The 14835-nt window shown below is 41.5% G+C and overlaps 1 protein-coding gene across 1 annotated transcript; it reads right to left on the reverse strand.

Moving 5' to 3' along the window:
• Nucleotides 1-3133: 3133 nt before the first annotated feature.
• On the reverse strand, nucleotides 3134-12647 carry LOC107375689 (uncharacterized). Its single transcript, XM_070543881.1, has 9 exons — nucleotides 11163-12647; nucleotides 10830-10976; nucleotides 10456-10619; nucleotides 8803-8939; nucleotides 8051-8144; nucleotides 6967-7305; nucleotides 6616-6793; nucleotides 6264-6391; nucleotides 3134-6181 (listed from the first exon to the last, which is right to left on the reverse strand). The coding sequence occupies exons 1-9, from the start codon at nucleotides 11281-11283 to the stop codon at nucleotides 5867-5869; spliced, it is 1623 nt and encodes a 540-aa protein (XP_070399982.1). The 5' UTR covers nucleotides 11284-12647; the 3' UTR covers nucleotides 3134-5866.
• Nucleotides 12648-14835: the final 2188 nt, after the last annotated feature.

A 14835-nucleotide genomic window follows, 5' to 3' on the forward strand; every position in this document is an offset into this window, starting at 1 on the left:
ACACATAAATTAACTCTCTCACACACACAAATATATAAATTAACTCTCTCTCACACACGTACACACAAATATATAAATTAACTCACACACATACACACATACACACACAAATATATAAATTAACTCACACACATACACACATACACACACAGAAATATATAAATTAACTCACACACATACACACATACACACACAGAAATATATAAATTAACTCTCACACACACACACACACACACACACACACACACACACACACACACAAATATAAATTAACTCTCTCTCTCTCTCACACACACACACACACACACACACACACACACACACACACACACACACACACAAATATAAATTAACTCACACACACATACACACACACAAATATATAAATTAACTCACACACACACATACATACACACAGACATATATAAATTAACTCACACACACACACACACACATACATACACACACACAAATATATAAATTAACTCACACACACACACACACACAGACAAATATATAAATGAACTCTCTCTCACACACACACACACACACACACACACACACACACACACACACACAAATATATAAATTAACTCTCACACACACATACATACACACACACATATATAAATTAACTCACACACACACACACACATACATACACACACACAAATATATAAATTAACTCACACACACACACACAGAGACAAATATATAAATTAACTCTCACACACACACACACAAATATGTCAATAAATAAACACAGACATACGCAAAAAAACACACACACAAATATATCAATAAATAAACACACCGACATACACAAATAAAACATACACACACACGCACACACTTGCAAGAAAATAAACACACTCACACATAAATAAACACACACAAACAAATAAACAAACACGCACGCACACACACAAGTAAATAAACAAACCAGATCTATTAACTCTGCTCTGCTGCAGCACGGAGGATCAGTCTCGTTCCAGCTGCGCGTGACGCTGCAGCCTGCAGGTTTCTTACAAGTCACAACATTTCACATCTAGACCGACTTGTGATCAAAACACCTCATCCACAACCGCTCAACCAACTCGCACTGACACTAATCTCACTCCCGCACCCGATCATTATGCGGAAATGTTAGAGGAATTAAATGCATTAACCGATCCGTCAGAGCGTTTTTGCGCACCATTATGCCGCTTCTAGTTGCGCTTATGGTTTTAGACGCAAATAAGTAAGAACAAACCCTTTATGAACTCACCTCTAGGCGGCTTCGGGGAGAAAAGTAAAAAGAGACAGCAAAGAGCGATAAAGACCAGCTTTGGAGGTAAACACAGTGCTAGGGCAAGCCAAAGGGAACAAAAAAGCGTACGTTCAAAACGCGCGTTTTGGCGGCTTTGTCGCGCATTTAGAACCAGTGGCGGCTGGTGAATTTTTATTTTAATATTTGGCAGGGCACATTTAAACAGCAGTGTTGGGCAAGTTACTTCAAAACTGTAATACATTATTTATTACTTGTTACCCTCATTTTAAAGTACTTCATTACATTACAGTATTACTGATTTTAAAATGTAAGGCATTACACTACTTTTGCATTACTCTAAGTTACTTTCAACAAAACAACTTCAGTATGAGTTTGGTAGTCTGATGCCTGGTGAGCTCATGACATATATGTGGAAGGTGGTGTCTGAGCTAGGATTGCTGTTAGAAACAGTCAGAAAAACAACAACAATCTGTACTCTCAGCACGCTGCCATCTTAGATTAACTGAGCGGGGAGTGAGGTGGTGGGGGCTCCAAGCCTATATTTGCCTTGGTCCCCAAATGCCTTGATACGGCCCTGGATGTGGGACTGACTTCTGGGGAGATCTGATTCTATCACATGTATAAATATTAAATGCTTATATATTATTGCTTTTCACTGGTAAAAATGTGTATTGGGGATAAATCTACCTACTTTTTTCTTTTCAAGCACTTTGTTTTGTTTTCTTGATTTTATTTGAATAATTTCCGGCCCTTTCTCTCTCTAACCTGCATGCTGCATGTTTTCTCCGTCTTCCAAAAAAACTGTTTCCTAGACTTCCTACTTTCTAACAGCCAAAGGGATCTTCACATGTGCGACGCTCCAGCAGCAATGAGTTGAAATCATCGGGGCACAGATTATGAACTCAGCTGAGGCAAAGCACGTCAGAAAAGTACAAAATACCAGAGAATATGTGCTGATATGAACGATCGCAAGTGAATTATTTTGTTTTAATGGAGGGATTTTGTGAATGTTGCAGGGGCCGCGTGCAGGACGCAGCTGGAGTGTTTGAGCCGTTACCGCTGCGTCCTCTCTGCCCGCAAAGCTGAGTCCATAAATGATGTAATATATGTAGATACTGGATCTTTTTTCGGGTTTCCCACAATTCGAATTTTTAGGAAACCTACGTCTTGATTCTGGGTTTAAAATGCATTGTAATTACTGTGTTACTGACAATTGTACCGAGTAAATATTACCATTTTATTTCCCTGTAATGCCTTACATTACCACATTACAGCAAAAAGCAATGCATTACAGTAATTAATTACCTTTGTACCGCATTACTCCAAACACTGTTAAACAGGTTGTAAAATCAATTTGGCTGTATGTTTGGTAAACTGGGAAGTGTATATTCAACACTTTAAGAGTAAATTTTACACCAAACTCGGTGATCATTTGGGTCCAAGTTTCCAGTGTTAAAACAACACTGGACACCGGAGTTAAACAAATAACACTAGAAGAGAGTATAATTTTAAACACTTTGAGAGTATAAATGTACTCAGTCAAAAGTCAAATGAAACCTCCCAAAGAGTTAATTTATACTCTCAAAGTGTTAAAGATTCCACACTATTCTAGTGTTATTTGTTTAACTCCGGTGTCCAGTGTTGTTTTAACACTGGAAACTTGGACCCAAATGATCACTGAGTTTGGTGTTTAATTTACTCTTAAAGTGTAGAAAGAACTCCAACAGTGTCTAATATGGACCATAAGGAGTCCAATAACATCCTGCAAAGGGAGTTAATCACTGAAATAGTCAATTTTAGCATTTTAATTTTAAATCAAGAGCACTTTAAAGATAATTGAACATCAATAAGCAACTGACCACAGAATTTTCAAATATTTATTTGAAAATGGAAACACTAAAATGTGTTACAATTTGTCACAAAAATTGTGAGAAAACAAAGGACATCCTTCAGTCACTTAAGCATATAGTCTTCATGTTTACTGTACAATGAATCTCAAAATGAGGAACAAATGATGCAAAGAAGCAAAATCTGTTTCATAAACAGGTGTTGTGCAATTGTCTCTAAAACAAAAGTGCTTTTTCACCCACCAAACTGGACCTATCCTAAAACAAAAATATCTTTTACTTTTTTGATGTCTGCTATAACAGCACATGCACAAGAACCACGAACAAATCATTCCTCTCAAAACCGTAAGTTGTCTGAAGATCAAATGGTTTGAAAAACTGCAACAAATCAACCCTCAACAGAGAAGTATCAAACTCACTTCCCTTTGCCACATGGTACGAGTGAAAATGCTCAGCAAATCCTAGCGTCTCAGTGTTCCACTGCCAGAAAATATTTCCCAGCACAAACAATAATTTCACTTATTTGACTGAATACTGGTATTCCCCCTTCAATCTTTGAGCACACAACAAGTCCAGGGCGATACTCAGTTCCATAACATGCAACCCAAGATACCACATCAACCTCTGAGTTCATGTCAACGTGCAGGTTATCAGCCACCATGTCACCATTTCTTAACTCGCTTATTTTTACTGTGTTAACAGGTCCAGAATCAATGCTTTTCAAAGGCAATGACTCCCAGCGGTATGCTATTGCCATTTGATGTTTTTGAGCTAAAGTCTTGGTAATGTTTTAGAAATTTTTTACAGTGTTTTTAAAAAACCTGTGCTTGGCCTCAAATCTGGTTGACCAAAAGTGAATAATTGGGCCAATTTTTCGTATGATTCGAGGATAATGTGTCATGAAGTGGTGTTTGGGTATGAGGTTCTGTTGTGGGTACAGCTCTTTGAATAGCGTATGATGATCAATAATGAGATGCTTCAGATATACAGTCATGCCTTTTGTAATGACCGGTGAAAACACAAGACTGATTATTTGAAGAAGCAGTAGCAATAGTCTCCAGTGTGCATTGCCTTCTGGAACCACATCTCCAAATATCAGTGGTACATTCCTGATCAAACAAAATGTCTGAATAGCATTTAGACCTATTGAGTTACTCATTTGCTCTAGGTTTATTCTGCTGGGACGGTTTTTTCGTTCAAGAAATCCATAGTTGTACGAGTACATTCTTTCAGTTGCCTCATTTTTGGAAATTATTTTGTTGTCTGAGAGGTATCCAAACAGCAACTTTAACTCCAGCTGCCCTACTCCCTCCAATATGTCATGCATAATATCTACAGCATAGTTGTCAGAAACATTAAAATACTGCAGATCATTGAGTATGCACATTCTCTTCACCCCAAATGATGATGTTACTGCAGGGTCCTGTATATCACGGCAATGCTGAACATGGAGTTCTTTACTGCGAAGGGTCAAGTCTGGGTCATCATCAGTAAAAAGTTTTTGACAGACCTCTTTGTCAGTCAAACAGAAACGGCAAAAATAGTTTGCACTGAAAGATTCAACATATCCAAGCAGTGTATGCAAACCTAAATTGTCCCCGGTGACTTGCGCAACTGTTCCATGAACTGGACTTTTGGAAAAAGGAAGAGTGATTCCTGAGGACTCAAGGATTTTGAGATCATGTACCAGGGGCTCCAAGATTGCATTAATGCCATATTTTTTCATATCTTGACTGTGAAATAGTGCAATGAGATGGATATTCATGAGAGCAGAATTAAATTTTGGACTCAGGTTTCTAAGAACAAAGTAAATACTTCCAATTTTATGAATGCCATGCTTTGACCCAAGTGGATTTGCTGTTTCAAACTCATCAAAGAAAATCTGAATTTGGAGAGCATTTTCGTTGTTGGAGAAGAGGGGATGAGATTTAAAATAACTTCCATCACAGAAATCTTTGTACACAAAATGTTGATTTGAAGGCTGAACAAAATTGCTAAATATCTCTTTGTTGGAAAAAATGAATTTTAACGTCTCTAATATGGGAATGTAGACAAACTTATCTGTTACTGGAACCTGAGGTACAAGAGGTTTGATTTCTTCTTGCATCATATCGGACACCAAGGGCAATCTCAATGGGTTCGATAACCCCCCATTTCTCTATAAAATGTTTCTTCCATTTTGCCTCTGTGTTAACATTACTGAATGGATTCTCAAGATTTTTGAAATAATTACCCAACTGGACATTCAAATCCTCATTGTCAGAACATATGTTTAGAAGATCTTCTTTGATATTTGTTTGAACTTCATCTACAAGTTCCTCCACATTTTGAACAACGGACTTTATTATACTGGTTGCAACACCACAACCTAGAAGATTTGCAATCACAGATGCACACATGTCTTGAGTTTTTTTTTCCATTTCACTGCTAGTTGAACTTTGTGGTTGTTCTTCAGAAGAACAAGATGGCTCTTCAAAAGCACAAGATGGCTCAAATGAGTGATTTACTGCTGATTTAGTTTTTTCCTCAAAATTATCTACAATTCTAGCTCTGTGCTTGTTCTGAAGGTGTTTTCGAAATCCTGAAAAGGTGCAAAACCTCTGACAACATCCATCTTGGTCACATAACAGTTTAAATTTCAAACCAGGGTAAAATCCATGAGAAAACTTCAGATGCCGAACCAAGCCTTTGACAGTGCAAAAGGTAGACTTGCAAACAAAACATCGAAGCATCTTTTTGTGTAGCTGATTCAGTTGAGGAGCTTTGCTCTAAGATCCTTCACCCTAGGACTTTCATGACACAGACCAACATCTATATTATAAATGGTGGTCTGCACAAATGTATACATATTGTGCAGGGCCTGATCGTAAGAGATGCCAAACACATAGTGCGCTTTGAAAAGTTCGTCAAAGGCTGAAATAGAGGACTTAGCCTTGCAGGGAATGAGCTGACCATCCACCACAATGTAGTAGTCATTGATGGTGCGACGTGTTGTTCCAACCGCCAGAATGTAGGGCTGCCTCCCCTGGACTGAACTGGTCGTCTCTTGAAGGTTGCGGCATGACTGAAAGAAAAATATCAACAGAAAAATCAGATGATTACTTTCCAACTTCACTCTGAAGCACTTATGAGTTTGAGCTACTTACTTTGTGAAAGCGGACAACATGGCTCAGAGCTTCTCGAACGGTGATCTTTACAGGTCTCTTCTTCCCACCGGGTGGTGGAGGTAGGAGGTAAACCAGCAATAACAGAGCTGCCATGTCACTGTCCCAAGCTGGCACAAGATTTAAATAAACAGTCAGCTATGCATTTCATGCTTTTTCTAGAACAACACTGTAATAAAACAGTTATTCACACTAAATTCATTACTTGAGCTTACACATTTCAGCCAAGTAAGTTTTGATATTTTGAAATAAAAAAAATATGTATTTCTTCTTTTTGCATTCCAAAATGAATGGTGGTGGTGGTGGGGAAGAGATCATTCAAATGTAAACTTACTTGATTCATCATTTCCTTCTGGGCTCTCCTCTGCAGACTGAATGAGAGACTCCAGTACCGGTGTCTTTGTGAGGTTGTTGGCTTCTTTGATGACTTTCACCTTCAAAGAGGTTCCCCATTTTTCCATTAGTTTTGATGAGACTTCTTCTCCAAACATCATCTGGAAATCCTGTACCACCTTAAAATCAAACAAAACCACACACACAAATTTGGAAACTGCACAGTTCAGCAAACAAAGACATTTTAAAGTCTGCTAATCTTTTTGAACTAATTAAAACAGTCATGACCCACTATTCTGAAATAAGACGACAAAGCCTGCAGCTTAAGACGCCATATCCAAAGCGGACTTACCAGGCCTTTTGTGTCCAGAAATCTTGGGAACACACTAAGGATGGTCTCACACTTCTCTGAATCCTGAATTAGTTCTTTTCTGTGCTTAAATGTTTGTTCCATTTTCAAGAAGATCTGGCTTTCATCTGTGCTGTGTCTCAGCAGGGAAATGGCCTCTCTGCACAGATCGCCCTCCAACTGATGCTCTGCATTCACGGGTCTTCCAAACTGTGGTCCTCTGTTGCTTGATGGATCTCTACTTGTGCTGCTCCTTCTCCTGCCACCATGGAGTTCACGCTGCATGTTTTTTAGTTTCCAAGCGATGTAGCCTTCATTACTTTTGGAATCAAAAAAGTGCTCCTACAGAAAATAAAATAAGTCTTAACATATGATCAATTCATCCTGGAATCAAGTTTTTTTTTTTGCAGATAACCTGTAAATAACTGTCTAATAATGGTGTAGACATGTGTAGTCACTATTTTGGCATTTTAGTGAATCGAATTTAAAATATAAATATTCTGCGTAAAACTGTCAGGGTAGCGCCCTCTTCAGATAGTTTGTACATTTGAATTTGGATAAGCAATTGCTATTGGCTAAAAGATACCCTGTGACATTACTGTTTCCATATGTGGTCAGCGGCACTGCCGCTGTGGAGAATAGAAGCAGCAGAGTCTCAAGCTCAGCCAATTATACATAGCAAGTTAGAATGGGAATAGCAAGTGAGTGTTTATGGCTCTGCACCAGTAGCCTGGGGCAATACAAGCCATCGGTACAAAGCGATATAGCTCAGGGCTGCTTGGCTCCTCCAAAATACCTTTTTCCCTCTTTGATAAAGGAGGTGGACAGATATCATCGAACTCCAATGGCTGCTCATGTGAATGTGTGTATGATAGCGGGGAATCTCAAAGTCTGGGGCAGTGTGGGCATGCAATTTGTGTCTTGGTTGGCCAGGCAACGACTCCTCGTGGTGCATTTTTTAAACAGGACATATGTGCAGGGTAAGACTCTGGTGGTGGTGAGGTGCCTTGCGCTTTAACTCGTCTAAAAGGGACACCACAATACCAGTTTTAAATATTAACTGCAGGAACAAATACTTAATACTCACATATCCTTTTTCAGAGTATGGGTCTTTCAGACAGGGAAACAGGGTGACGATTCCTAATGCATAACGTGTCCTTACATCCATTGGTGGAGCAGTCCTAAACAGGAAAGCTGACAGAATTAATCTTCTGAGGTTACACTTTTTTCTTTGCTCGATATAAATTACGATTTGTGTGCATATTTCATCAGGGTCTCCGCCAGAGATCGTCCCTCGTCTGTGAGAGGGGGAGGTGGGTGCGTGCACAAATTGTTCTGCTGTAGATTCTAGTTAATATGATCCGCACTTGTATAGCGCCTCTCAGAGTAAGGACTCCAAAGCGCTTTACACTACAGTGTACCATTCATCCATTCACACACACATTCACACACTGGTGGTGATGAGCTACGATGTAGCAAAAGCTGCCCTGGGGCGCACTGACAGAGGCGAGGCTGCCGAGCACAGGCGCCACTGGTCCCTTCGACCACCACCAGCAGGCAATGTGGGTTAATGTCTTGCCCAAGGACACAACAGCAGAATTCTCTGTCCGGAGCCAGGACTGAACCTGCAACCTTCAGATTACTGGACAACCCGCTCAACCTGTTGAGCTGCTGCTAATATCAGCGGATGGAGGGCCCGTGGTTCGTTTCACTGCCCCCTAGGATGGGGGCGGGCATGAGACAGCCTGGTGGGGGACCAAGTGGCCCGCCAGGCTTATAAAGCGCTGGGGGTAATCCTGTGCATCATCCTATTTTTGATTGCATATGAAAACTACTCACCCATACTGCTCAATCATCGCCGATACAACCATGTTGACCAACTTCCGCCGTAATGGGTCCTTAACCTCTCTTGTTTGTCTGTATTCTTTGAGTATTTTCTCACCTCCTGGCTTGGTTTGCAGAAGCTTTTCAACAAGCTTCAGAGTGAAACAACAAAAATAATTAAAGTACAGACAGTGCACTTGAGAATTATTCACCGTGCATCACTTTTGTTTTCCCACATTTTGTTTTCTTACAGGCTACAGCCTTGTTTTTTCTTAAACTTTCTTGTTTTTTTTTAACTAAACTTCTATGCACAACCCTCCATAATAATGTGAAAAAAGATTATTGGGATATTTTGCAACTGTATTAAACATGGTAATTAATTACAAAAGCATAAATATTCACTATTTTTGAGATAAAGTGCAAAATTATGCTATGGCAATTTTCTTCAGCAGGAGGAACTGAGAGAAAACTCAGAATAGATGGAAAAATTAATGTAGAAATGCACAGACCTCCTAAATAAACACCTGAGTGCACCCTTGACTTCGGACTGAAGCGACGGTAATCTTTCAGCAGAACGTCTTTAAGCACACAGCCAAGATATCACAATGTCTGTGGAGACTGTGTGTTTGGTCTCAGTTTGGACACAGTGGTGTCATTTAATGAGACTTTGAGTGTGTTTGCATTGTGTGTTCCTTTTCAGTCAATTCAGCTCCTTGTATTAGTTTCAGTTTCTGTGAATGTTTAAGCCCGACGTCAGGAGCAATTTTTGTTAAATTATGTTTCTTATACTGTACTGATTTTTACCTGTGCTACGTGTCCTCAATGTTACCCCAGATCTCCTAGATGCTTAGGTTGTAACAAGACAAAATATGGAAAAAGTGATGCGATTACTTTCCAGATGCACTGTATAGAGAGCCTAAGTCTCCTCCCTTTCCGGTCGGCTCATGGGTCCCCAGAAGAATGAAAACATTGAATGGAAGTCAACGGGGCTAAAACCGCTATTTTCTAATCTGCTTTGCCTTACGCCCTGGATCGCACACGTTGTACTGCAATTTAAATGAAAACTAATGATGGGTGTTTGGACCCCACCAGTCACGTACTTTATTTATCAGCTTGTAAATGTTCATAATTAGAATGACTGCAAATCAAACATCAGCACGTCGCATTTATGACGTCACCACAGAATCTCTTCTCCCGTAGTGTAGCTGCTACTTACCAAATGGCCAGATTTATGGTTTTTCTCCATCTGAAGGAATGATTTGAAGTTTGCTGAACTTACAGCTATTTTCCCTCTGTTTTTCTCCCGTGTCTGGTTCGATGACGTCACTTTTGTGAAATGTATTTGTAGTCTTGGGCTTATTTTCACACAAAATCTAAAATAACGTTTCCTCCCGTTAGAAAATAAGCACTTTGTTGGTATCAAAATGCATCTTTAAAATTCACGGACATCATATGTGAAATCCCTGGCACATAACAAGCGGAATTAGAAAATTGCGGTTTTAGCCCCATTGACTTGCATTCATTTTTTTGTTCTTCTGGGGATCCGTGGTACAGAAGTAGATGGGCATGACTTAGCCTCCCTATTAATAACAGCCTCCATTTATAAACAAATTCACACAAAATTAAATCAAATAAATTTAAATTATTTAAATGAATTGAAAATGTCACCTCTTTGGCTTGAAAAGAAGCGTCGTCATTTTGATCTCTTCTTGGGGACATCATCGTGGTTTCATCAATGCGACGTCTTTTAGGGGACAGAACAGATAACTCGCTGTCTGATGAAAAAGATGACAAGGAGAGCGTGTCTGTGCATGAGGACTGCACCGAAGATTCTAAGGAAAAACAGAAATACAGATCAGTACTTGACAACCTTTAAATCATTTTAGCCAAAATTAGGAAACTAATTATGTCTGTCTGTGGCTTCAGAATTTCACTGAAACAAGGGGGAATTTTAAAAAAAACATGAAGTGTAAGTAATAACCTTTAACTTTTAGTTAGATGTATAAAATAAGATGTAGCTAATTTAACAGTGCTACTGTTACCTTCTACAGAAGAGGCATCAACGAGGGTCCAGATAATGTCTGATTTCTCCTCCAGAACATCAGTAAAGACATCCTCATCTACTTCTGTCCCAGTTTCATCCACAAGATACATCCTTTTATCATCTTGGATGCCAAACTTCTCCTTGGCTGTAAATGCATATAAAATTATTTTAGAAGCTTAAATTATTCAGGTATACAATTTGTAGTTTAATTATATTTACCTAATATTTAACACATTGCCTACTCAAAGATTAAGAATTTAACTTGTATAAAAAAACATAAAAATGCATAATTTTAAGCAGATGAACCCAAATGAAAACAAAAATGTAATACCTTGACTGAGGAATGTAGAATATGAGGCTCCATTGAGCTTGATATAGCGTTTTTTCCCTATATACTGCACTTTGAAAAGCATCGTCTGGAAAAAAAGAAAAAGAATCACAGCAGCCAGCATATAGCAATAACCTTAATATGCATTCCTTTGCACAGTGGAAACCTTCTCATCTTTAGTCCAGATTTATTTTGTTTCCCCAACTGAAATCGATTGCTCCTACTTAGCTTTTCAAGGCTCCTTCCAAAGAAACACCCAGTTTTCAGTCTTTGAGCCGGATTTATACTTCTCTGTCTGCGTCGGTATTGACCCTTTGCATGTGACGTCACGCCACACATGGGATCGGCTCGTTTACCATGATGGATGGCAAAATAATAAAGTATCTTTGAATTGAATAAGACCGTTTATACACGTTGAAACTCCGGTGAAGCTAAGAAGCCTGTCTGTTGCCTTTTATTGCTTTTATTTAGTTGATTTTACAGTAAAATGGTAACTTGCTGGGTGGCTGGCTGCACTAACAGACAAGAATGTAAAACTCGGTTTTTTTTTTTTCAAATAACTTTGATGGAGACTGAGGACGGAGAACTGCAGCGATCAATCATAATGGTGGCAGGATTCTTCAGAAAAGCGCAACGCCCTCTGTTGTCCATGGTGGGGAATTGCTTTGCAACTCTTGCTAGCTTACTAAGTCCGAAGGGAAAATGTCACCATTTAGGCGGAAAATAAAGTGCCACTCCTGGGTTGGATGATTTGTAAACGTGCTCGCCACTAGAGTGTACACCGCCTGGGTCTTCAAGCTTTTCTTCAATGTTTTTAGGATTAGCTTTATGAAAAATTCTGGGAATAAACGCATTCTCCACGATTGCTAAAGCATGTAAAGGCGGGAGTCAGCAGAACTGCAATTCAAAAAGAAAACTAGTATTTCGGGGAAAAAACTGCTACGTTAAATTAGCTCGTCCCATCACTACAAAGCACATTTTCCATTACTGCTGGCATACAACATAAAGTATTCCCTGGGTTTCTTGCTAAATAGCTTCAGTTAAAGACAGCTTCCATGGCATTTATTTACTGCATTTTAAAATTGAGAGTTGTGTATAAATACATATTTTGCGTCGTCTTTAGTTAGCAACAGCAAATTAGTTCCTCCTAAACTAAAAGCCAGGCAATAATGATGACAATATGTACCAGTTCTAGCGGCCAGTTTATTAAACGTTGTCTTCAAAATTAAAATTCCATCAATATATGCCTTACCTGTAAGCTATGTTGTCTGGAAAATCACTGTTTCTTCCACCGCTCCGTAAACCAAATGGAGGACCGTCCCGCCGAAAACTTTCCTTTGGCCGCCTGCACGCGTCGGCGTCAACAGACACACATGACGTAAACACGCACGATACGTGAAATGAGAACCGTGGAGACTCAATCACAAATGAACGTTGGTTACGTATTGTAACCCCAGATTCTATGAGTCTAGTCGCAGCCCTTAAGCTAGCTGCTATTGGAAGGATTATCTCCGCATCAGCCAGTCATGAAGAGCTTAAATGTACGCCCACCAATAGTGGCCCCCTCGTGGTATATAACCGCAGTGACCCCACTGCTCACCTCCAATGGCTCTTATTCCCATCATAACCAGTGGGGCCAGTGGCTTAAGGGCTGCGACTAGACTCATAGAATCTGGGGTTACAATACGTAACCAATGTTCTATTTCGTCTTGTCTTAGCCCTTAAGCTAGCTGCTATTGGAATAAAGCGCAGCTGGATGGGTTTACGCCACACTGGTTAACACAACCAATGGACACACCCAATCAAATCTCCTCTAGTGGGGGACGTTCAGCCTCAGACCAGGCCTAAAGACTGAGGCAGGCACGATAAGAGAGGGGCCCCCACTAAAAAACATCATCCACAAGAGGATAAAATCCATCTCAGCAAGGCCAATGAGGTGCCATAAGCATTCATTTAGCCTGCTGGGGTCCAAGCACTGAACGAGTGATAGAACCTGAAGACACATCTCGTAAATAATAACGAGTGAAGGAACAGGGTGAAGCCCATGAAGCAGCCTGACAAATGTCTTCCATTGACACACCACTGAGGAGCGCCATCGAAGAGGAAATCCCTCTGGCCGAGTGAGCCCTGAGTGTCTCAGGAGGATCCCGCCCTGATGATGTGTAAGCGAGTGAAATGGCGTCACACAGCCAGCGTGAAAGGCGCTGGGCCGACAGCGCCTGACCAAGGGAAGACTCCCTGTAGTGCACAAACAGGTTTTGTGAGCGACGAATCCCTGAAGTGCGTGACACATATCGTGCAAGCGCGCGCACCGGGCAGAGAAGGTGAGAAGCCGCCTCCTCCTCAGAATTATGGGGAGAAGGAAAAAGTCCAGCCAATGAAATTGACCTGGATTTGAAGGAAGCATTAATGCTTTTGGGCACAAAGGCTGGGTTGGGGCATAAAACAGCAGACCCGCCATCCTCCCGGATCCTGAGGCATGCGGGAGCCACTGAGAGGGCGGTTAGGTCACTCACTCTCTTAACTGATGCTAACGCCAGCAGCAATGCAGTTTTAAGCGACAGGAACTTGAGTGAGACCTGGTCCAAGGGTTCAAATGGAGCTTCAGATAAGCCGTGCAGAACCACCGTTAGATCCCATTGGGGAAAAAGCGGGCGGGACACAGGTCTGTTCCTTCTGACACCTTTTAGAAAACGTTTTGTGAGGGGATGATTGAAAACAGATCTATCTCCAAAACCCTGATGACATGATGAGATAGCTGCAGCATATGTCTTAACAGTGCTGAATGCGAGGCCCCTGTCCATCAGTATCTGCAGAAATGATAGGACATCCGCCAGCTGGCAGGAGAGCGCTTGAACATTCCGTTCTGCGCACCAGTTCTGGAAAGCTGCCCATTTAGCAGCGTAAGAGGCAATGGTAGAGGGCGCCCGCGCACTCTGAATCGTGGCCACCACATCATGCGGCAGCCCAGAAGCCTCTAAGCGTGACCGCTCAGCGGCCAGACCCACAGCCGTTGGCCTATTTCCGGAGGATGTTTGATTATCCCATCCGCCTGGAGAAGGGCGTCCGCCCTCCACGGGAGCCTCCACGGGGAGCCGGACACTAGCGCTTGCAGGTCCGGAAACCATGACGCGGACACGCGCCTGGGAGCCACCAGAATCACCGAGAGCTGTTCCGACCGAATTCGGTCCAGGAGACGGGGAATCAGAGGGACTGGTGGAAACGCGTAAAGGAGCGTTCGAGGCCAGGGCTGGTGTGAGAAGGCGTCCGCCCCGAGCGGGGGTCCGTCCCGGGGACTCAGGGAAAACCACAGGCGACACTGAGCGTTTTCGCGAGCCGCGAACAGATCCACAGACGGTTCCCCGAACCTGATCCAGATCTGTGATATCAGTGCAGGATGTAGACGCCAGTCTGAGTCGCGGGGTCCCCCTCTCGACAGGATGTCTGCCGCTACATTCAGTACCCCCGGAATGTAGATGGCTCTGATGGACAGCAGGTGGACATGTGTCCAACACAGTAAATCTGTGGCGACATGCAACAGTGGGAGGGATCGAACTCCCCCTTGGCGATTTATGTAGGCTGCCGCTACCCGATTGTCTGTGTGAACTTTGACATGACGGCCCTCGAGAAGGGCAGCGAAGTGTCTGATCACATTCCTCACTGTCATAAGCTCCAA

The sequence above is a fragment of the Nothobranchius furzeri genome, chromosome 14 (assembly GCF_043380555.1).
Source record: "Nothobranchius furzeri strain GRZ-AD chromosome 14, NfurGRZ-RIMD1, whole genome shotgun sequence".
Lineage (NCBI taxonomy): Eukaryota > Metazoa > Chordata > Actinopteri > Cyprinodontiformes > Nothobranchiidae > Nothobranchius > Nothobranchius furzeri.

Coding starts and splice junctions, on each gene's coding strand:
- LOC107375689 (XM_070543881.1), bottom strand. CDS start 11,283: ATGCTGGCTGCTGTGATTCTTTTTCTTTTTTTCCAGACGATGCTTTTC. Junction 10,620..10,829: donor TGATGCCTCTTCTGTAGAAG/GTAACAGTAGCA, acceptor GTTTTTCCTTAG/AATCTTCGGTGCAGTCCTCA. Junction 8,145..8,802: donor GCGATGATTGAGCAGTATGG/GTGAGTAGTTTT, acceptor TTTCCTGTTTAG/GACTGCTCCACCAATGGATG.